This window comes from Chamaea fasciata, unplaced genomic scaffold (assembly GCF_029207755.1).
Source record: "Chamaea fasciata isolate MVZ Bird 193981 ecotype frontalis unplaced genomic scaffold, bChaFas1.0.hap1 SCAF_8, whole genome shotgun sequence".
NCBI classification, from domain to species: domain Eukaryota; kingdom Metazoa; phylum Chordata; class Aves; order Passeriformes; family Sylviidae; genus Chamaea; species Chamaea fasciata.
In genome coordinates this window covers 3,084,700-3,107,823 of record NW_027094093.1, presented here as the reverse complement: position 1 = coordinate 3,107,823, position 23,124 = coordinate 3,084,700, and the positions used below count along the sequence as shown (strand labels likewise).

Here is a 23,124-nt window from a genome sequence, read left to right as displayed (position 1 = left end):
AGTTTGCCAGTACCTGTCCTTAATGAAGATGAATATCACAGGACTTATCACTTAATAAGCTTTGTTTCAGAGTGTGTTTCCAGCTAATACAGTTTTGCATGGCTATACACCAAACCTGACATGTTTATTTTTCAATGTAAATTAAAAATGTTCCTGTGTTTTCTTGTTCTTTAAAGGTCATTCATGCAGCTTCTCTATTTTTCCAGTCCTTTTTTTTGTGCTCACAGCTATTCACATACATAATAAGCAAGGGATCATGTCCTACCCCCACAAATTTTTATTGGTAGTAACAAAACTGATTTTGACATGGGGCAATTGCATTTTAACTGGCTATTGTCTCAGCCTGGGCCTTGAATGGCACTTTTCTGGGAAAAATTAAAAATACAGAAAGCCAAGACCATCTGTAAAATCTGAGAGCAATCCCTGTATGCCAAAGAGCCCTTTATTTCCTTTTCGTTCTGAATAGCTCAGTATTTATATATTTTATATTCAGCACAGCAGCTTACAGAGACAAGGCAAGCTAGAGAATCGATCAATCTAGCCAGGAATGCTTTAAACAAAAAATATAATGGGCAGAATTAGCAATGGACATAAATAAATCCTTGAGTAACTCATTTGGAGGAAGGCATCTAGGGGGATGTCTTGGATGATTATCTGAGATTTTATTTAAAAGCTTGGCATTTTGCTCTGTGATCTAGATGTGTTTAGAGCAAAAAAGGAGCACAGGGTGATGACCCTGTGGTGTCTTTGGGATGTAGACCTGTGTCCTGGAGCTCAGATACTTGGAGATAGCCCAGGAGGGATTTAACCTTGAAAAAAGAAACCAAGAGCTGGCTGCTTAGTGCTAAAAGTGGGAAATTTCTCCCCCTTCAACAGCCCATGAAATGGATGTCTATAACAACAGGCAGTAAAGTGCAGAGCTTAAGAAGGCAGGTATCCTCAGGTAGCTGTTGAGCCTGACAGTTAAAAGAGTTGCTAATCCTTCCCTGCCCAATTCAGTAATTTCCAGCAAGGTCCTTGCTACTTCTGTGCTGATCACACCCTTGCTCCTCTCCCTCTCTCTCCCCACCCAACACAGTTCACATGCGTGTACGGCATTTGCTGCATGCACACATGATAAAAAAAAAAATTCCATTTTTGTTTTCTGTGTTGTCTCATGTTGTTTTCTGTGCTCTACTGCAGTTCAAGTAACCAAAAGGGATATCATCTTTCTTTTGGATGGATCACTCAACGTTGGAAATGCCAACTTCCCCTTTGTGCGGGACTTTGTTGCCACCCTAGTTAACTACCTTGATGTCGGCAGTGACAAAATGCGAGTTGGCTTAGTGCAATTTAGCGACACCCCCAGAACAGAGTTCTCCCTGTACTCCTACCAAACCAAATCTGACATAATTCAGCGCCTGGGGCAGCTGAGGCCCAAGGGGGGGTCAGTGCTGAACACCGGCTCCGCACTGAACTTTGTGCTCTCGAATCACTTCACGGAGGCCGCTGGGAGCAGAATAAATGAGCAAGTGCCCCAGGTGCTGGTCCTGGTGACGGCAGGGAGCTCTGCTGATCCCTTCCTCCAAGTTTCCAATGAATTAGCTCGGGCCGGAGTGCTGACTTTTGCTGTCGGCGTTAGGAATGCGGATAAGGCAGAGCTTGAACAGATTGCCTTTAACCCAAGAATGGTGTATTTTATGGATGATTTCAGTGATCTGGCAGCTTTACCCCAGGAGTTAAATAAGCCCATAACAACATATGTTAGTGGAGGTGTGGAAGAGGTTCCACTCGCCCCAACAGGTAATACCTACCTTCCTGCATGCTGACTGCATGAAGTTAATCTTGTTTAAGTGAATTTCTTTTTTCCATTGTACACCTTGCCATGTGTCCAAGCCCTGAGTCATCAAAGTGGTTATGGCTGTGATTAACCTGATAATATTTAACGTCCCTTCCAAACCAAATCATTCTATGATTCTAGGAATACATGGCTTGACACTGGCAGCTCTTAATTTTGTTCAAGTTATTGTTACCACACCTTATTTAAGTCTTTTGGTAGGTCAGGACCAAAGGAGGACCTGAGTGAGTCTGTGCCCACCAATCACTGACTCTGGTGTTCCCTTGCTGTTCCCATAATAGGGCCACAACCTGTAAATGCCTCATGTGCCCTAAATCGGGCAATGGGAGCATGAGATTTTGACCACAAGAAGTGGTGTGGAAAGGTTAAAGTCATACCAAAGAGCACAGAGGAGCAGAGGAACAGACAGGTGAACAAATCCATCCCCAGAACCACTTGGTCAAAGTGATGTCATCAGGCTGTCACAGAGGCTGGATTTGACACCAGAAATTCAAAGTTATCCTCCAATATTAAACACAAAGACTTTTGGCAAGTTTAACCCTTTTTAAACAGGTATTTTCTCACGAATTGCATTATTGTGGCTATGTGGCCATGAAGACATAAGAACAGCTGGGATGGGTTAGTATGGAAAGGCGACCATTAAGATTAACATGAAGGTACAAGAGGCTTGGGTTTGCCTTGGGTTTTCAATGAGATCAAAAGGGCATCAAATTGAAACAGGTGAAAGGCTTTTATGGATTTAGATGCTCCTTGTGATGCAAGTGGGAGAGGATCCAGAAAGTGTTTTGTGTACATGTGCATGAACGGTCTGTTTGCTGTCCACCGAGCCTTTAAATAGGAAAAAAAAACCCCAACCAACCCTCCACTGCTGCTTTACTTCATGTCTGTATTGTCAACATACTTCTAGACCTTAAACATCACTGAATCAGCCAATTCATGACGTGATCTGATGTGATGCAATGTATGGTATTTCTGTCTGATGCCCAAATTTATTGAGTCTTAGGATAGACATGTCCTTGCTTCCCCTTCTTCCTCAGATGCTGTATAGTTCTGCAGACTTTGAATACTTCAGTAAATGAAAATATCGAAAGATTGAAACTCAGCTAACTTGTAGACAGTTTTCTAGGATGACATATGAGAAGAAAAATGCATTCATTTCTTTTCCCCCCCCACCCCTCTTTTCATTTTTGAATTTATTCTAGAAAGCAAGAAAGATGTTTTATTCCTGATTGATGGCTCAGCCAACCTCTTGGGCAGCTTTCCTGCTGTCCGGGATTTTGTACATAAAGTCATTTCTGACCTGAACGTGGGCTCCGATGCCACACGAGTCGCTGTAGCTCAGTTCAGTGACACCATCCAAGTTGAATTTGACTTTGCTGAATACTCATCCAAGCAAGATATGCTTGTCAAAGTGAAAAGGATGAAGATTAAAACTGGGAAGCAACTGAACATTGGAGCTGCACTTCATGAAGCTGTAAGAACGCTGTTCGTCAAGGAAGCTGGAAGCAGGATCGAAGAAGGGGTTCCTCAGTTTTTGGTCCTCCTTGTTGCTGGGAGATCAAACGATGATGTGGAGAAGTCATCAGATGCCCTGAAGCATGCTGGAGTTGTTACCTTTGGTATCAAAGCCAAAAATGCTGACCCCGTAGAGCTGGAAAGGATTGTCTATGCCCCACAATTCCTTCTGAACGTTGAATCCCTCCAACGGATTTCAGAACTTCAGCCAAACGTAGTCAACCTGTTGAGAACAGTCCAGCTTCAGCCAACAGGTACAGAGAGTCTCAGGGTTTCCAAGAGGCTGAAAGGCATGACTTGCATGCACCCCTCTCAGTTGGTAACTGGAGCATCTGGGTCTGGTGATGTTTAAAATGATTGTGTAGAAACTGCTGTTGTACTTGGAGTTTCCTCTATTCACAGTTCGACCCAGCAAGGCATTAAGTTCCAAACCAAATTTTAATGGTAAGTGGTGAAAATGCCTTTGTTTGGCTGCAAGAGCTGCAGCTGGTGCTCTTTCCAGTGTGTAGAACATGGGACAAACTTGAAATAACAGGATGTTTTTGCCCCAGAGATGTTGCATTAATTGATGTGAAATGCTGGGCAAGGGCTAAAAGAAGCAAATACTGGCTTGTCCCAATTTCTCTTGCCATCCTGCCTTTTCTGGAAGAGTGGAATCCACTCTTACTCTGTTATCTCCTCCACGATATGATGGCAGTTTCTACATTTTCTGCAAACACACCAATAAATGAGATGCTCTTGACTCAGTTACCATTCAAGCTTAGTAGATGAGATGGATTAATTGAAGAATAATTTTTTAAAAGTCTTCAAAAGAATCACATGGCCACAACAATAAATTCACACCGCAGTACTGGAAATTGTGCATGTCCAGCTGTGTGATTTCCTGAGGCAGCCTTAACTGGAGCATTAGCTCATCTCCCAACAGGAGGTGGAAACAAGGAAAAGTGTAATACCATCTATATCTTCTCTCCGTAAAAGGGGCAGATGGACTTAGAATCATAGAAACATAAAAAAAGAAATAGGGCTAGAAGGGATCTCAAGGTGCCATCTGCCACACCCTTGTCCCCAGCAGGATCTTTCTGCCCAGAACTAGATGACATTGATCTAATCTGTTCTGGAAACCCTTTGGGGGAGATTTCCCAGATTCCATGACCAATCTGTTCAGTTGTTTTTATCAGCCAACACTTTTCCTCCATGGCACACTTCTGTCTCCCTAGTCACAGTTCGAGCCTTCTACATCTCCTTCAACCTGAGGAGGATACAGATGTCAGCTCGCTCCCAAATTTTGTCTGGCAGCCTTTTCATCTACTTTAGGCTTGACGTGTAGGTCTTGTCTCGGTCCTCGTATCACCAGCCATGAACCCAGCTCATTCAATCCTTCCTTGTAGGTCTTGTAGGTTTTCTTCTACATTTTCACCCTTGTTTCCCCAACATTAGCCTGCTCCATACGACCAGAGTGTGACAATGGCATCCCCTGTCAACTCTTACCCCATCCTTTCCATGTGGATTCATGACCCTTCCCATATTTGTGCAGCTTCTGTCTCAGCCAAGACTTGTGCAATCAGTGCTCTTGAATTCCATCCTCCCTTTTAAAAACCATTTCTGTCTTGTCCAGACCATTTGGAATCCCTTTGACCACCGAGGACTATTAATAATTGTGTTATTTGCTCAGGGATAGCTGCATCCACCCAGTTTTCCCTAGTATTCTTGGCTAAAAGACATCCATTCCATAGGAGCAACCATATTTTTTTCTTCTTTATCTGCTTCACAGGGACTTTAAATACGACTTTCTCATTGTTCCTGAACTTTAGAGGAAGTATATGAAACTGGGATATACCAGGCAATGTCTGCTCCCTCTTCCCACGTACATTAATATCCCTATGCATTAACCCACCAGGTTTCCAACAATCCTGTTAAGAAATAAATTTGATCTGAAGTCTTCATTAAGAATTCAGCTGCCCTTGTTAACTCTTTATATGGCTAAGCATTCATAAGTAGATAATGAATATTTTCTTCAGAGGGGCAGATCATGCTCCTGCGTGTCCCACTCGACCTTGCTCTAAACAAGCCAATAGCACTTTCTGGGATGTCATCCAGCAGCTGCTGTGTTTGAGAGGCAGTGATGTTTTCTGCTTGGCCAAGCCAAAGCTTTGCAATTCTGTTGGTCAAGTAGCATAACAGGTCAAAGTTCTCTGATCTTTGACACTTGATGGTCTTGATTTTGAGATTTTTTTTTGTTTGCTTCTTTGTGGTTTTTTGACTTTTTTTTTTTTTTTTTTTTAAAGAAGAATAGTTTGGTCACAATTAGCATGTTTTTTCCTGCCTGAAGATAGTAAAGAGAAAGCCCCAAAAATCAGTATCTAGCATTTTAGAAGAGCATTTCAGCATTTTCAGCTGGATGACTCTCCGGCAATTTCTTAATTTCTTTTCAGAAGTACTTATTTCTAAGTTCAGTAATGTGTCAGAAAAGCTTTTCTCTCCCTCTCTTCACCATCTCCCTTTGAGCACTCCTCATATGCCATTTCATCCAGAAACTCATTGTTTCTTGGGAACAGAAGATCCCAGGCTCCTGTTGCATGTTGCAAAGCCATATGTCACCTTCCCATGCCCCTTGGGAGCTGTTGACTTCTCCCAGCCTCAAGCAGGAGATGGCACCCAGAAGTCCCTTGGCACCCTGTTTCCTGTGGGTCTGTGATTCTATGACTTGGTGGGTAAGGCATGGAATGTGCTGCACTCCAGTTTCCATCGACTTCCACCCATCTGCCTCCTCAGCAGGGATTGCATCCAATGGAAAAGGAACCCAACCACCTTTCCCAACACCTTGCCTTCCCCTCCCCAAGCTTCGTACTCCTTTGGTTCACAATGAGGAGAATATTAATCACTGCAAAAGAAAATCTCACTTCTCCCCCCCTCCCCTTCCCTTACTTGTCTCAAACAGTAGCTGAGAGAGATAAGAAGGATGTGGTGTTTCTAATTGATGGCTCGGACGGTGTCAGAAGAGGTTTCCCTCTCCTGAAGACGTTTGTCCAAAATGTTGTCGAGAGCCTGGACGTTGGCCGCGACAAGGTGCGCGTGGCTGTCGCGCAGTACAGCAACACCATCCAGCCCGAGTTCCTGCTCGACACCTACGAGGACAAAGCAGATCTTGTCAGCGCCATCCAGCAGCTGAAGCTCATGGGAGGGTCTCCTCTGAACACCGGGGCAGCCCTCGACTATCTCATCAAGAACGTGTTCACTGTGTCCAGCGGCAGCAGGATAGCGGAGGGAGTCCCGCAGTTCCTGATCCTGCTGACAGCTGACCGGTCCCAGGACGATGTCAGGAGGCCCTCAGTGGTCCTGAAGACGAGTGGCACGGTGCCCTTTGGCATTGGGATCGGAAATGCCGACCTCACAGAGCTGCAGACCATTTCCTTCCTCCCAGATTTTGCTATCTCTGTGCCTGACTTCAGCCAGCTGGACACGGTGCAGCAAGTTGTCTCCAACAGAGTCATCCGGCTGACCAAGCAAGAGATAGAATCTCTTGCCCCTGACCTGGTTTTTACGTCACCCAGCCCAGGTGAGAAGATGTTTGTGTCTGCACCGAGAGGCAGTGGCAAAATATGATGTTAAGTAACATCATGGCTGCAACACAAACTGAGAAAAACAAAGATGTTCACGACTAAGACTCCAAGTCTGTCGTGGTCTCCCTGTTGGGGCCGTTAGGGTTGGGAGGAGCTGTACAATTAAACTGAGTCACCTTTAAACCCAGCCCCTCGAGGTGATCCATGCTGTATCCACATGGAAGACCCACAAAGTGAATGCTATTGCCATAATCTAATTTGAAGTGGATGGATTTTACGTCCATGCTGTTCCTTTTGGAATGGAAATTGTGTCATGTAGGTGCTACAGGGCCACCTTCACACTGCTAAAAATCAAGGTCAGCTTTCTGCTAAATGTAAGACATGCTGATTTTTCCCACTTTTGCCTCACTCACTCACTGGGGAAAGGGAAATTGGAAGTGGGCATCAGGAGAAGAATCAGATCTTATATTTCTGGTCTCCCTTGGAATGAAATCCAGCCAGAGTATGCCTGGGATGAAGAGTATCCACCCTGGATCAGTCCCTTAGAAATTCACTGGGGAATTTCATTCCCTTCTAAGCCAGACCACTTTCCTCCATCCCCATTTTTCAGTGTGATATTCTGTGATAATTCAGGCTCTGAATTACCGGAATTACCACTGCATTAAACACTTTATTAGGAATCAAAAAGTCATCCTGGAAAGGCAGAAGCTGAGAGAATAATGGGATGGAATCCTTCCTGGAGGGCAAAGCCAAAGAAAGAGGGGTGGTTCTGAATGTAAAGCAACCTGCCCTGGGTAAGGACTGCCACCAGGCTAAGTTTTCTTGGGTGGAGATGTCACAAGGAATTATTGTTCCAGGTGTCCTGTTGCTCCCTCTCGCTTCCTTTGCTCTGGAAGTTGCTGTTCTGGCACCCCATGGGATGTGCCTAGCAGGTTGTGTCTCTGGGTTGAACCCAGAGCTTCCTGCTGAAGAGTTATCCCAGACAGGGAGACAAGGAGTACCATCCCCATGGCCAGAGGCATGGGTCAGAGGTGTAGATGATGTGCTTAGTCTCTCTCCATTCCTGGTTCTCCTTCTGATCAATGCCCTCTCTCCTGCAGCGGGTGTGAAGAGGGATGTGGTTTTCCTGGTGGACGGCTCCCGCTACGCCGCCCAGGAGTTCTACCTCATCCGTGACCTCATTGGCAGGATCGTGAACAACCTGGACGTGGGCATCGACACCACCAGGATCTCAGTGGTGCAGTTCAGCGAGCACCCCCACGTGGAGTTCCTGCTCAACACCCACTCCACCAAGGACGAGGTGCAGAACGCCGTGAGGCAGCTGCGGTCTAAAGGCGGCCAGCTGGTGAACGTGGGCGAGGCCCTGGAGTTTGTGGCCAAGACCATCTTCACCCGGCCCTCCGGGAGCCGCATAGAGGAGGGCGTCCCACAGTTCTTGGTTGTCCTCTCCTCCCGCAAGTCCGACGACGACTTGGAGTATCCCTCGCTCCAAGTCAAGCAAGTGGGGGTGGCACCTATGATGATAGCAAAGAACGTGGACACTGAAGAGATGATACAGATCTCCCTTAGTCCTGAGTATATATTCCAAGTCTCCAGCTTCCAGGAGCTGCCCAGCCTCGAGCAGAAGCTGCTGACCCCAATTGAAACCCTGACTGTGGACCAAATCAGGCGGCTGCTGGGAGATGTGCAACCCCCCATAGGTAAGGCACAGGCTCTCTTCTGGGTTGCTACTCAAATAAATGTCGCCCGAAGGACCTTCTTATTAAGTCAAGATTTTCCATCGTTAAAACCAAAGTCATAGCACACGTACAATTATGGAAGGAAAGCTTTAGATAGATGGCAGTTCTACCCAAGTACCTAAATACATTATAACCTATGATTTTCAAGTCAAGTACCTAAACATGACACCTATTTGGATCAATTTCAATTCAAACACACAATGTATACAATTGCCTATTCCCACTTGGCAGCGCTCTAACAGGAAACAGGCATAAATCTGTGGCAAAATAAAGCTGAAACCATTGAAAAATCCAGAGAAGTGTATTAACTAATGAAACAGATAAGGCTCTGAGTAATGCATGCTTCAAACACTAGGCAGACAAACATTCCCACTTGCACACAGCCCCTTTTGGAGAGGCTCCCCAAAGCACCATGCCTAAAGTGGGCCAAACTTTGCCATGCGGTTTTACCTCACATGACAGCAGATCACACAGAAATCCTCCAGCAAAGCTTAAGCAATGGCTTGGCACGCCACTAATTTCCTCTCTTCTCACTTCCCCACAGATGTTTCTGGAGATGAAAAGGACATAGTCTTCCTCATTGACAGCTCTGACAGCGTTCGGCCGGATGGGCTTGCTCACATTCGGGATTTCATCAGCAGGATTGTCCAGCAGCTGGAAGTGGGGCCAAACAAAGTGCGGATTGGGGTGGTGCAGTTCAGCAATGGTGTCTTCCCTGAGTTCTACTTGAAGACCCACAAGTCCAAAAACGCTGTCCTGGAAGCCATCCGCCGCTTGAGGCTTAGAGGTGGGTCCCCCCTGAACGCTGGCAAAGCCCTGGACTTCGTGGTGAAGAACTACTTCATCAAGTCTGCGGGGAGCAGGATAGAAGATGGAGTGCCCCAGCACCTGGTCGTCATCCTCGGAGACAGGTCCCAGGATGACGTGGACAGACCTGCCAGAGTGATCACTTCCACCAACATCAAACCTCTGGGTGTGGGAGCCAGGAACGTGGACAGGGACCAGCTGCAGGTCATTACCAATGATCCTGGGCGCGTGCTCGTAGTGCAGGACTTCACGGGACTCTCCACCTTAGAAAAGAGGGTGCAGAATATTCTTGACGAGCTCCCGGTACCTACAACAGACTCACCCATATCATTCCTGCCTGGTAAGGCTGAAATTCATCCTGAAGACTTTTCTGAACAGAGTATAGGTGGTATTTGTATAAAGTGAAAATGATTCTGTAATAACACCTTTTGATTCCCAAACCTTTAGTTGCATTGATTAAGAGAACTCTTTGAAGTTGTTGAGTTAGGAAAGAATATAATTAAATTTGAAAGGAGATGAAGGTGCCTATCACAAGTAATGCTGTATGAAGTGTTACACAAAAATTTTCTTGTCTGGATGTAAAATCCTGCTAAGGATTTTAGCAATGAAAGTAAAATGGTAGAAAGAAGAGAGAAATTTCATTTGCAAAGTGCTACTTTAGAAAGCCCTGAGCAGCCTAAATGTTATAGATGCTGCAAACAATTCCTGACAACCGTGTTTCCTTTGTAACCTTTTCAGGAGGTAAAAAGCAGGCTGATATTGTCTTTTTGCTGGATGGCTCCATCAATCTGGGGAGAGATAACTTCCAAGAAGTTCTCCAGTTTGTCTACTCCGTGGTGGATGCCATTTACAGGGACGGCGACTCTATCCAGGTAGGACTGGCCCAGTACAACTCGGATGTCACTGACGAGTTTTTCCTCAAGGACCACTCCACCAAAGCTCAGATTTTAGACGCCATCAACAAAGTCATCTACAAAGGCGGGCGGGTGGCCAACACGGGCACAGCCATCAAGCACATCCAGGAAAGACACTTTGTGAAGGAGGCCGGCAGCCGGATTGACCAGAGGGTGCCCCAGATCGCCTTCATCGTCACAGGTGGGAAGTCTATGGACGATGGGCCGAGAGCCTCCTTGGAAATCACCCAGAAAGGCGTCAAGGTGTTCGCAGTGGGCGTGAGGAACATTGACCTGAAGGAAGTCAGCCTGCTGGCCAGCGAGAGTGCCATGAGTTTCAGAGCATCCACAGCCCAGGAGCTATCAGAGCTGAATGAGCAGGTTCTGGTCACGCTGGAAGCTGCCATGGAGGAGAGACTGTGCCCAGGAACAACAGATGTGACCAGAGGTAAGGACAATCCCATCATAATGTTCTTGGGTCATTCTCAGGGGTGGCTTTTAATATCCAGCATGCTCTGATGGACTTGTCTGTCCTACTGTTGTGCTCTGCCTATGGCCTGAGGTGCAGCATGGGCTCATTCCTCCTCCAGGAGTCTGATAGGGGCTGCAAACTTTTGGTCCAGGAGCTGCCTGTCCATGGCCTTCAGCCTGTGGATGACTGGAGTAACATCACCACAGAGGTGCCACCATGGTGGAATTCATTTCAGATGTGACAGCCAGGCACTAAATCACTGGCCTCCTACCACCACATTTAGCCTTTGGACTAAACCCCACTCTGGACTTTCTCACAGGGACATGATACCAGTATCATCTTGACAGACCAACTTGTTTCTTGACAAAATGAAAAGCAATGGCCCTTGTTTCCCCTCCCTGTGTCTATTACAATATAATTGAATTTTTTTGTCATTTAGGCATGCATGGTATGTTGGAAATCACAGAATCATAGAATTCTAGTACAGTTTGAATAGGAGGGAACCCCAAATAACATCTCCTTCCAGCTTCCCTGCCATGAAACACCTCCCTCTATCCCAGGCTGCTCCAAGCCCTGTCCAGCCTGGCCTGGAACACTTCCAGGGATGGGGCAGCCACAGCTTCTCTGGGCAATCTGTGCCAGGGCCTCACCACCTTCACAGGGAAGAATTTCATCCCAGTATGCCATCTAACCCTGCCCTCTGGCAGTGGGAAGGCATTCCCCCTGCTGCCACTCCAAGATCTTGTCCAAAGCCTATGTCCAGCTCTCTTGTAACTGCTTTAGGCAATGGAGGGGAAAACCAGAATCATCCCGGATGCCCACCTGATCTCATGACAGGCACATGAGGAAAAACCAGGGCACAAGTGTTTGTAGTTTAAGGTAAAATGGCCTTAAGAAGGAATCCCATGATTTGGCTACTTCAGAAGCCAAGCAGGGGAATTGTAGTGAGTAAGTGAGCTGGTATTGCTGTCGAATCAGACTCCCAGCAGCTGGTCTCACTTACTACATTACAGCCAGTCCTACTCCCAGCACGACTGACCATGGCTCAACCCTCTGACTTTGAGCAGAGGCGTTTCCTGAACCTCTGGAGAAGCAGAAGGAGAGGCACAACAGCCCTGAACTGAGCAGCGGCTCCAGCTGAGCAGAAAAACTGAGTGCTGGGAAAAGGAAACCACTGCTTGTGGTATTAACTTATCCCAAGTGTGGTTAAGATTTTAACCAGGCAGTGTGGCTAACATGAAAGAGAATTTAAACACTTCCCTGTGATTCTCTGAGTGTCACTCTGAGTACAGGCAGAAGGTGCACACTGAATAAGTACTGACAGGTTTCCATGTGCTGGAGAGAGAGAAGCAGTCTTAGGTGCCTGATGAAAATGCAGATTTCTCTTGGACTTGGTTTAGGCAGTTCCTTCCATTGCTAAAATTGAAAAAAGAAAATTAATGAAATGCAAGTTTTCCCAGGGTATCACTGCTGTGGTGAAAGGAAACAGAAGGCACTTGTGCAGCAAGTGGCGTGAGTTCTTGATGCAGTGTCTTCATTAACTACTAAAAGAGTAATTTGAAAAGCCATTACTTGGAAACCAATCATCACGCTGCTCCATGATGCTCTTCTCCCTTTCTTCATTCCCCTCTCAGACTGTGACTTAGATGTGATAATTGGCTTCGATGTCAGTGACGTTGGGCCCGGTCAAAACATATTCGCTGTCCAGCGAGGTCTGGAGTCGAGAGTGGAGGCCGTGCTCAACAGGATAACGCAGATGCAGAAGATCAGCTGCACTGGCAACCAGGCACCCAACGTCAGGGTGGCCATCATGGCCCAGGCCCAGGGGGGACCCGTGGAGGGGCTGGACTTCTCCGAGTACCGGCCCGAGCTCTTGGAGAGGTTCCTGGACATGCGGACCCGCGGGCCCTATTACCTCAGGGCAGACACTCTGAGGTCCTACCTGAGCAAATTCCGATCCTTGTCCCCGGGCAGCACCAAGGTGAGTCGAGGCCGAGGCCTCTGGGGTGGTGTTGGCCAGCAAAGCTGACTTCTGATGTCCTTTCATTGGTAAAGAAACTGTAAATTCATAGGTTTTGTTTTTTTTCATGAATTAAATCAATTGAACTTATTCACCATAAATTTAGTCACTTAAGCCCTACTTGTTTGCTGCACTCTCCCTGCATCATCAAGGTCCTGTCCTGACAATTGATGGGCATCACTGCAGCCAGTTCCCACAACCACTGCTTAGCTGCAAATTATTGCTCTCCAGATATTTCCATGTTGTGCTCTAGCAACACCTGCATGGCGTACAGGAACAGGAATGTACAGGAACCTGGCACAGGAATGCAGAGCTTCATGGCCTGCAAAAGGTGTAGAAGTTCTCTCACCTTCTCTCAGATGAAGCACTGGAAAAAGGCCCTTCATGTTGCACATTGATTGTGTTTCACACCTGAAGTATTCTGGGTCCTGACAGAAATTTGTTTCTCTCCCAGGTCATAATCCATTTTACTGATGGTGTAGATGAGCCAATAAATCAGCTGGAGGCTGCTTCGTCTACTTTACACTCAGAAGGTAATTATTTTGCTCTTCCAGGCAGTGAACATAGTCCATGTTAACATGTAGCCCATTTTATCACCATTTTTCCTAAATCCATCTGCTTTTGATGGTAAGGGCTAAGGATTTTGTGAGCCGTATGTGCACTTGCTGTTCTTCACTGCCTTCCTGTGATGTTTAAGCTGTCTGCTGCCACCTAAGCGTGTGGGCAGCTTACACTGGATGTGTCTGAAGGTGCTTGTTTTCTGTTGAAAAGGCTCTGTTTGCAATCAAAGATGTGGATAAGGATGCGTTATCACAGGGTAGGGTGTGCAGGCCCTCCAGAGCACCTCTTCCCACCACAAAGCCCCTTCTGCTTCTCCCTGCCAGGAGTCAACGCTCTCATCTTCGTCGGGCTGGACCGAGTGGCCAACTTTGACAGAGTGATGCAGCTGGAGTTTGGCCGTGGGTTCACCTACAACAGACCGCTCAGAGTTAATCTGCTGGACTTGGATTTTGAGCTGGCAGAGCAGCTTGTAAGTAACTTGGCACAGGCAGCGCTGCCTTGTAATGCTGGAGGAAAGCCCACGGCTGGATCTCCAGCGGGGCTGAGCCGTGGCTGGATTACACTGTCTTGGCTCTGCTCCTCTCTTCTCCCTGCCTCACATCAGCCCTTCTCACAGATGCCACAGCAAATAAAGTTCGGAGCGGATCACGGCCTTTTCCCACTCCTGAAGAAACCCTGCTCCAGCTAAAGCTTTAGGTCAAATGGGATGGGCTAAGATGCCATCAAAAGCTGCAGTGCCAAAAACCCGCCCTCTGCCTGTGTTTATACTGTTGGTGTTTTTAACCTTACAGTAATGCCCTGTCGTGCCTGGTCAGGGCTAAACCTCTTGTAAAAGCATTGCTTTCGAGGTTTCTTTCCCTGATCTCATGCACTGCCTGTATTCCAGACATGCTTTCAACAGAAGAAAGAGCTGTCCTTTCTTTTTCACAGATTCACTTCTTTCCCAAGGCATATTCCCTCTCGAGTGTTGACTTAATTTACTGTAAACCTCAGTATGTCTAGTTCCTCCCAACTTCTCAGCTGCTACCAGCGTGTTTGAGCTCCTTTTCCAGTAGATTTAATAAGATTGGGCTTAACCACTGGTCCCTGTGGTAACTTTGCTGGGCCCTTCCCCACAAATCATAGTGCAGCCACTTGTGAGTGAGCCTTGGGTTTTGGGATAAGAGTTGGTCCCCAGCCCCTCCCCAAGTAATTCAGCCTAGGAAAATCCTTCCAAAATGTAAATGTGCAAAGCTGGCATGAAATATTTGCAGCCAGCAATGCACTTGGCAAATAAAGTGAATTTTTTTCCTCTTCTTTCTGCTGAATGATGTAAAACCAAGCTGTGGTTTCTCTGAGTCCATATCATTCTTTTAAATGTTTGGTTTGTTTTTTTTTTTCCTTTACTGTGTGCTTGCTCGTACTCAGCCTGTGGGCTGCTGGTGAGCTGCTCACTGCACTGACTTTGTCATGGCCCTCTCCACAGCCTGGATTTTTTCCTTTGGAGATGAGATTTCTCTCTTCAGTGACAGGCACTGCTCTGGGGACTGATGACCTACTAAATGCACTCTATGGATTCTGCCTCACGCAGTTTGTGTTTAAACCCTTCCCTCTCATGTCCAAAATCAGGAGTTGGGGCTCTGGCAGATTTCTAATGCTTTCACTCCCCAATTTTCCTGCAGGACAACATCGCAGAGAGGACGTGCTGCAAGGTCCCCTGCAAGTGCTCAGGACAGAGAGGGGACAGAGGTGTGCCAGGCCCTATAGGACCAAAGGTAGGTCTCTTCATCTGGGGATGAAGGGTCCCTGTGCATGGGAACCTGGTGGTGGCATGCAGGTTGTGTAGTTGTAGTGGGTGATGTTAATGGGGAAATCAGCTCCACTTACTCCTCCCATTTGAAAATTGACTCCGGGACATGCAGAGCAATTGAAGGCTGCCCTTCTTCCCTTTCCCCACAGCCTCAGTGCTACAAAAGATCCAAGAGGGCAGGGATAAATGGCTGGAAAGACAGGGTGAAGCATCCTGTGAAACAATTCAGGGACATCAAAAGGATATTATATCTCTCAGTAACACATATGACCAAGCAGCTGCTCTGTGCTTATCTAGGGAAACCTTGACTATCAATCACAGAACTATGAAGGAAATTCACAATTTTCTTTGTTGTCTTCTAGGGTGTCACGGGGGATCTTGGCTATGGAGGCTACCCTGGTGATGAAGGAGGACCGGTGAGTGACTGCCCCTGTTCAAATGGGAACCTCACCGTAGTCAAGTGTTTGGAGGTGTTTCCATGAAATGAAAAGCCTCCAAATTTTTTCTGCTGGGAATGTGGGTGTGGGTTAGAAAAGACAGCAGAACTCCTGATTTTCCCACACCTGACAGGCTGAGTTGCTGGTCCCATCTTCTCCCGAGAGAAAGTCAGTAGGGAGCTTCTTGAGAGCTGCAGAAAGGTGGTGGGGGAATTACTCCCATTATTTGATGTGACCCATCTTTGTGCAATTCCTCAAGGCAAATAAATTCCTCAACTTCATCAAATCTGCAGCCTATGCCAAAGTTATCCACACCACCTACAGCTGAAAGATCTGAGTTAGTCTGAAAGTGGAACCAAGAGTGATGTTCCTATCCGTCACACGGCAGGCAATGTGAACCCCATGACATCTTACTAACCCTCTTCATCCAAGCTCTGCATGAATCCCATGTCAGCCCTGGAATAAACATCCCTCCGTGCATCACTCCCAAGGGATGAAGCTGAGGCCAAGGGGCTGGCGGTGCTCATGGCTTTTCCAACAGCGCAGGCAGGGGCCAAAGGCTGCTGTGAGACATCTCATGCCAGGCAATGCTTCCCTGGGGCTTGAAGGTCAGGATGGGATTAGAGATCTGTGCAGAGCTCTGAGGGCTTCCACTTGTCATTTTAATTTTGAAAGAGAAGTTTCACAAAACTCTTTCACAGCTGAGGGACTGGGAAGGGGGTTTCTCTCTCAGTGATGAAGACTTGCAGTTGGTCTCTACATGAGGAAGGTTATGGGCAAGAGATGGTGGGATGGCCAGGCAAAACCTGCTGCTCCTGTACCTCCAAGCTACCTCCTGCGACAGGCAGCCACAGAAATAGGTTTAGCAGGCAACTCCTGACTGTTGTTTTTTCCCCTCTATGCACCAGGGTGAGCGTGGACCACCGGGTGTGAATGGGACACAAGGCTTCCAGGGATGCCCTGGGCACAGAGGAACAAAGGTACGTGTGGAACAAGCCTGCACAGAGCAGACCCGGAGTCCAGTGGGTCTGGGGAGTTCCCCAGGGATAACTCTTGCCACTTTAGGAGGTCACAAAACCTCTGCCACATGCCCTTGAGTGGCTGTGTCCATCTGGCCAGGCACCAGGGCTTTCAGAGGCTGTTGTGGCTTTGGTGTTGCTATGAAGAGCAAAAAGGCAGCCCAGAGACCCAGGCTCAATCCACAGACAAGGATGATCTATCTTCTGCAGTCTGGCTCTGGGGGAAGGATTTGGGAAGAGATGGATGTGCGTGTCTTGGCACAGGGCTGGAACAGTGAGTGGGTGGAACTCTGCTGCTGGGGAAGAGGGAGACAAGTGAGCCATGGCTGAGGCTTTAAAGAGGAACCTTGAGATAGTGGTCCAGGACAGCAGCTGCACCCCAAGCCAGAAAAGGTGGTGAAACATACAATTTTTATGGGAAATAGTGAAATCAAGGGGATGTTTCCTACCATTTCCTCTGACTACATGATCCTCTGGCAGGGGGAAGAACCAAACCCGTTAGTTGCAGCTGAGACACTGAGTCTCATCAAAAATCTGTTCAGTCTTGGACAAAGGCAGTAGGATTGGCTCTAGATTAACATAAAAACGGGTGCAGGGAGAAACAAAAGCCGGTGAAGGAAGAGTTGTGGCTAAGGAGTGAGATATTCTATTGGATCAGCTGGATTAACCCCCATGCCCCACGTATTTTATCTTGGCTCAAGTGTTGGGGAGGCAGCTGAAGACAACCACTGACATAAGAGAAATTAGGGAAAGTCCTGTCCTGGTGGTGGCTCTGGGTCTGCCACCAAGCCCAGCCCTCCTTCTCCACTGCTTTCTATGGCAGTGAGCTGGACAGAAGTGGAGTAACTCTCTTTCCTATCTCCTTAGGGTTCTCGGGGATTCCCAGGAGAGAAGGTAGGGAGCTACTTCCTCATGCCCCAGCAGTGAGCGTGAGTATGAGGCACATCAATATCCCCCATCCCCATTCCCCCTTCCTCTCAGTGAGCATTTGCCCCTTGCCTCCCTTCCACAGGGTGAACTGGGAGAAATGGGTCTGGATGGCATTGATGGAGAAGAGGTCAGTAATTTTAATTGTTTTTCTCTTAATGTCTCGATGCTTCAGTGAAGTATCTAAAAAGCACCTTGAAAGTGGCAAATATTCTAAAATGTTTTTCTTTTTTATTTTAGGGAGACAAGGGTTTGCCTGGCTCCTCTGGAGAGAAGGGATATTCTGGCAGGAGGGTAGGCTATAATCACTTTTGCAGTGGGGCTAAATGATGGTGTAGAGGTGGATTTGAGCCAGGGGAGTGTGGAAAGCCATCATGCACCCCTCAGGGCTGAGGGCTTGGCAGAGATGCTTTCAACAAGCAAGAGCTGCTCCTCCTAACTCTCCATCTCCTCCCACAGGGAGATAAGGGAATCAAGGGTGAACGAGGAGAACGAGGCGACCGTGGGCTCCGTGGAGATCCGGTAAATACTGCTAAGGCATCTTCTTGATTTTCTACCCACCTTCCACTGATCCTGGAGTCATCAGAGAGGGTGGCCCTGGCTTATTTAAATGCTGTTTGACAGTAGCAGGTCCCATGACAGAGCAAGAACTCCGAGGTGACATGTGGGTACCACATAATACCAACCCATCAACTACTGCTGCACCATATTAAAATTCCCCCTTCCTCTTCTTCTTCAGTATTATTTCTCAGTTGAAAACCTGTGTCTGTCTGAAAACAGCAGCAATACTTCAGCTATTTCAGTCAGAAAAGGCAGAGAAGTTGGTTCTCAGCTCTAGAAGAGCAGTTTGCGAGATTTGATTTTCATGTCCCACTTACACAGATGTTTCTCATTGCTCTGTTGCTTTCAGGGAGATTCAGGAGCTGATAATACTCAGCGGGGCTCCAGAGGACCAAAGGGTGAAATTGGACCAATGGTAAAATTTCTTTGTTGTCTTGTGTTGGGTTTTTTTTTTATTATTATTTTTACAACAGAATGGGCCAGAGAAAGGGAGGAAAAAAGATGCTGCCAGAAAAGATGCAAGTTTCTTAAACTCCTTTTTCCTTGTCAGATGGAATATTTTTTTTCCACTAGAAAATGTTGTTGGTTTGCAACCAAAACTTTCTCTAGGAAGATGTCAGTTTAGAAGATGTTTTGTGTAAAAAGCACCTTTAAAAATTATTATTATTTTACAATGCCTTTTTGGGATATTGCCTCTGAAAATAACTTTGTACTTGGAAATTACCTTCGTGTGTTCTCATGGGTCATATACAAAAGCAGAGAACTGATTAGATTACACCAAATCTAAACCTCCTGATTCACCTGAAACCTTTGCAAGAAAAAACACCCCACACACTCCTTGAAAAATTTCACAACCCGTCTGTTTCCACATCAGCTCACAATAAAAAAATGCATCTTAAATTGCCAGAAGGCATTTCCCAAAGAGTAGGAATGTTGACTTCTGCTGGCTCAGAAACTTGATGGAAAGTCTCTGTGAGTTGTTAGGATTCCCACCAAAGCAGGACTGTTAACTTGTGTGAAAGCATGAAAGGAGCGCCCCTCCCCGCCCCCCTTTTTTTTTTTTTTGAGAATTGAATCTGTTTTCCCAGTGCCTGCTCATCTCAGGGCTCTCACTTGAGTTTTGTTTTTCCCTTAGGGAGATCCTGGACCAGCAGGGCTGGAGGGCCAAGACGGTGAAGTCGGGAGGAGGGTGAGTTGCCAAACCCCCAGTCAGCAAGGCCCAAGCTTAGATTGACAATAACTTTTCCTCTCCATGTATTTTGTTTTACAAATGCCAGGAATTCAACCTCAAAACCCAACAAGCCACCCCCCCCAAAAAAAGAAAAATAAAATCTCAAAAGGAAAATGCCTCTTAGCTTCTTGGCTTGTTGTAGAGACTTTAAAAGTTGAATTTATTCCCATGCAAATAACTCAGTGCTCAGATCAGTGGAGTAACACATGATTTATATATAAGGCCAGGTTGGATGATGCTTGGAACAGCCTGGTCTAGTGGAAGGTGTCCTTGCCCATGGCAGAGGGTTGGAATTAGGTGGTCTTGAAGGTCCCTTCCAATCCAAACCAGTCTGTGATTCCATGACATGCAACTGCATTTGGCTGCTGGTTTTGGAAAGGCAAAAGCCAAACTGGAGCTGGGATGTCTGGCTGTGTGTCCCTCCTGTCTCATGGGTGGTGACACACTCCTGGCATGCATGAGGGAGCAGCTCACCTACGTGGAGGATGTGAGGAGGGAGAAAACGTGCCCAAGTCTGATTGAAGAGATCTGACCATGTGGATTTCCCTCTCCCTTTGCCCCTAGTAGTTTAAAACATCCAAATGTAATTTTTGGACTATAAGAAGCATGGGTAAGAAGCATTGATCTAAAAGCAATAGGGAAAGGTGTGCTTACATGTTAGATTAACAACCCTCATTGTTCCTTCATTTGCAGGGCATGGCAGGACGAAGGGGGCCCATCGGAGTTAAGGTAAGCGGTGATGTGACAACACAGGGGGCTCCTGTCATACCATGGGCCAGGCAGCCTCAGCACCCAGAGAGATGTGCCAAGGGAAGGGATGTGCAGGCTTTGCTTGTTCCTCTCTGCCTCCTCTCTCCTCCAAATTTCCCAACTCCTCCTTCTCCTCAGGCTCATCTCCCTCTGTGCTTTTTGCTGGACTCAGTGCAGAACCAACTGTCCACATGCCTGCCTGTGTCCTACAGCATTCCCTGGTCAGATGTTTTGTCCCTGAGTGCTGCTGGAGCAGTGTAACAGGGCCAAAGCATGATGATTGATGCCCATCCATTGCAGGAGGCAAATTGCCCCCACCATCCCTGCGCTTATTGTCTGCTATCACTGTATCTTGGGGAAAAAAAAAAACCAAGAAAAAAACTACCCAAGTGAAAATCTGTTCTTCCCTGCTCTTTGTGCAGCTGTGGATATCCTGATGTCCCCTTTCCCTTCCCTTCCACATCCTCCCATGCTAACCTGCACTGTCCTGTTTTATACTTCCAGGGCACCAAGGGCTCACCCGGTCAGGCAGGGCCAGCTGGAGAGCAAGGCATGCGAGGGCCACAGGTCAGTGAGCTCACAGCAGGGGAAAGACCTTGCCTCATGGTGCTGTGGTGTTCCTTCATCACAGCCACTTCCCCAAACAGTCTCCTCCACAAAGACTGTTGGGATTTGGGTATTTTGGGGTGCGCTGTGGCCTGGCTGTCCCACCTGCCAAACACGTCACCGGACAAGGTGTGACGTGTTTGCAAAGCCTCCCTCAGACACTGCAGCATTTGTGTCCCCTTGGGTCTTGGTGTGTTCCTGCCCACGTGTGTGCTGACAGCCTCTCTTTTCTTCCCACACAGGGTCCCCCTGGCCAGGTTGGCACACCAGGCATCAGAGGAGAGCAGGGTGTCCCTGGACCCAGGGTAATCCTTCTGCTTCTTCCCAGACATTGGCCCAACTATACTGTTGTTGAACTAATAAGATTCCAATGTGTCTTCACATTCCCCTCTCCTAGGGCTCCAGCTCTGCTCCACTCTCTTTTAACATACTCTTCCAGCATGATTCTCTTCTCAACTTACACTTAAGACTTCTTGATCAAGAGTTACAGAAGAGGAAGAGCTAAAAGAAACCACAGAGGGGTCAGGACTTCAGGGTTTGGCTCATTATGGCAATTTTAGTTAAAGAGGATCCCTGAGTGACTGGTGGGGCATCTCTGTGATGTTTCATCCCCTGAAGCCAGAGCATGATCATCTCACATGCCGGCAGGCATGGGTTCGTCATGTATTTATTTCTCCCTCCTGCTGCATTCCTCAGCCACACATATCAACTTAAAGCCATATTTCATTTCCCTACCCCCAGCATGATTTTCCCCCTCCTGCTTTCCCGTGGGTGTTCTCTTAGAGAAAATGTAAATTGCTGCTGACATTTGCATTGAACTGAGCTGGACCTCCAGCTCTTCCCAAACATGAAGCAGAGTTCTGAATTTGCTGAAGTGTTTTGAGAGACACCAGCCCTGGTAGTCAATACATGATTTCTGTGGTCATCCAATTCCCTAGTTCCTGGCACCTGAGTTTTATTGAATGTTGCCAACACGCCTCTCCGCATTTCCATTCCAGGCTGGGAGTGGACCTCCAGGACCCCCAGGAGAACGTGGCAGGATTGGTCCCCTTGGAAGGAAGGTATGTCTTTAGGAGCACTTGGCATCAGCAACTAAAGCTGCATTGAAAAGCTGCTGGATTTTGCCATGGGCTTAAAGAAATACATGAGATTAACCTCTTGGGCTTGCACGGTGAGGAGAGAAGCAACTCTGTGCTCATTGTCTCATTAGGGTCCCATTTCAGTGAACAGAAAGGCAAAAAGAACTGAGCAACTGAGGTTCTCAAGCAACTTTCCTGGGCAGATTCTCAGAAAATGCCCACGTGGGAAGGTTTTATCTTTCCTGAAATCACCAAAGGTCCCACTAAAGAGCATGAACTTGGCAGCATTTCTGGCTGCGTAGCTCCAGTCATGCCTTTCTGCCACAGGGAGGGCTGCAGACTGCTCTGTGTGAAGAAACCAGTGTTGATGGGTTGGGGAAGGCTCAGAGCTGCCTGGAGTTTCAGCACATGCGTTAACAGATTCTCCTTTTTTTAGGGTGAGCCTGGAGACCCTGGACCCAGAGGGCCGAACGGACAGCCGGGCTCACGAGGAGAGATGGTAAGTGTGGCCATGCCCTCACACCTCTAAGGACACCTAAGGAAGTCTAAGGAGCATTTGAGAATTTCACAAAGGCCTGTGGCTTCAATGGGTTCTTTCTATTGGTGCTGCTGGACCTGTGGGGTTTATGTTGTTTGCATATCACATATCATTTACATATGAGTGATTTTGGCTTTCTAATTTTAGGGTGATGATGGACGAGATGGAATTGGTGGCCCAGGTCCTAAAGGCAGGAAGGTAGGTGTATGCTCAGAATTTCCACCTCCTTAAGAAGGACAAGGAAGCAGCCAAGATCTCCAGTGCAGGTGGATGAGGGCATTTTCTAGAACATATTCAAATTAACCTTTCTGTTGTTTCAGGGAGAACGCGGCTTCGTAGGTTATGCAGGGCCAAAGGTAGGTGCAGCCCATGAGATGTGCATTATTTTCCAAGCAATTTTCCATGGACCTGTGCAGGTTTAGAGCTGCTGTTTGTGGTTTTCCCCTCCTAGGGTGGACCTGGTGACCGTGGTGTCGCTGGAGGCCCCGGCCCCAAAGGAAACAGAGGCCGCAGAGTAAGTTGGACTATGGCACAAATTTTCCCTTCTACACGAATGCCCTGAAAGATGGAGACATCTTTTCCTCCAAGTGCTCCTGGGAGTCCTCCTGCAGATGTTCATGGAAAGGACTTCTCTGCTCTCTCTTTCTAGGGAGATGCAGGAGTTCCTGGGACACCTGGTCAGAAAGGAGAGATTGGATACCCTGGGCCATCTGTAAGTGTTCATTGCATTGCTGATTGGCTCCATGTAATGGTTCCTGTGGGTGCCAGGGGTTGAAAAATAAG

General features: G+C 47.2%; 1 protein-coding gene across 1 annotated transcript in view; it reads left to right on the top strand.

The window, feature by feature from the left end:
• Positions 1 to 23,124, top strand: part of COL6A3 (collagen type VI alpha 3 chain) — a 58,383-nt gene that overhangs the window by 20,498 nt on the left and 14,761 nt on the right. Inside the window, exons 6-32 of the mRNA XM_066189397.1 lie at positions 1,183 to 1,782; positions 3,040 to 3,606; positions 6,291 to 6,908; positions 8,013 to 8,612; positions 9,196 to 9,798; positions 10,197 to 10,799; positions 12,458 to 12,804; positions 13,298 to 13,376; positions 13,728 to 13,873; positions 15,066 to 15,158; positions 15,556 to 15,609; positions 16,539 to 16,610; positions 17,517 to 17,543; positions 17,662 to 17,706; positions 17,817 to 17,870; positions 18,036 to 18,098; positions 18,487 to 18,552; positions 19,273 to 19,326; positions 20,062 to 20,097; positions 20,623 to 20,685; positions 20,967 to 21,029; positions 21,723 to 21,785; positions 22,240 to 22,302; positions 22,489 to 22,539; positions 22,662 to 22,697; positions 22,793 to 22,855; positions 22,991 to 23,053. Of these exons, the coding sequence (XP_066045494.1) occupies positions 1,183 to 1,782; positions 3,040 to 3,606; positions 6,291 to 6,908; positions 8,013 to 8,612; positions 9,196 to 9,798; positions 10,197 to 10,799; positions 12,458 to 12,804; positions 13,298 to 13,376; positions 13,728 to 13,873; positions 15,066 to 15,158; positions 15,556 to 15,609; positions 16,539 to 16,610; positions 17,517 to 17,543; positions 17,662 to 17,706; positions 17,817 to 17,870; positions 18,036 to 18,098; positions 18,487 to 18,552; positions 19,273 to 19,326; positions 20,062 to 20,097; positions 20,623 to 20,685; positions 20,967 to 21,029; positions 21,723 to 21,785; positions 22,240 to 22,302; positions 22,489 to 22,539; positions 22,662 to 22,697; positions 22,793 to 22,855; positions 22,991 to 23,053 (5,192 nt within the window). The remainder of the gene's footprint in view (positions 1 to 1,182; positions 1,783 to 3,039; positions 3,607 to 6,290; positions 6,909 to 8,012; positions 8,613 to 9,195; positions 9,799 to 10,196; positions 10,800 to 12,457; positions 12,805 to 13,297; positions 13,377 to 13,727; positions 13,874 to 15,065; positions 15,159 to 15,555; positions 15,610 to 16,538; positions 16,611 to 17,516; positions 17,544 to 17,661; positions 17,707 to 17,816; positions 17,871 to 18,035; positions 18,099 to 18,486; positions 18,553 to 19,272; positions 19,327 to 20,061; positions 20,098 to 20,622; positions 20,686 to 20,966; positions 21,030 to 21,722; positions 21,786 to 22,239; positions 22,303 to 22,488; positions 22,540 to 22,661; positions 22,698 to 22,792; positions 22,856 to 22,990; positions 23,054 to 23,124) is intronic.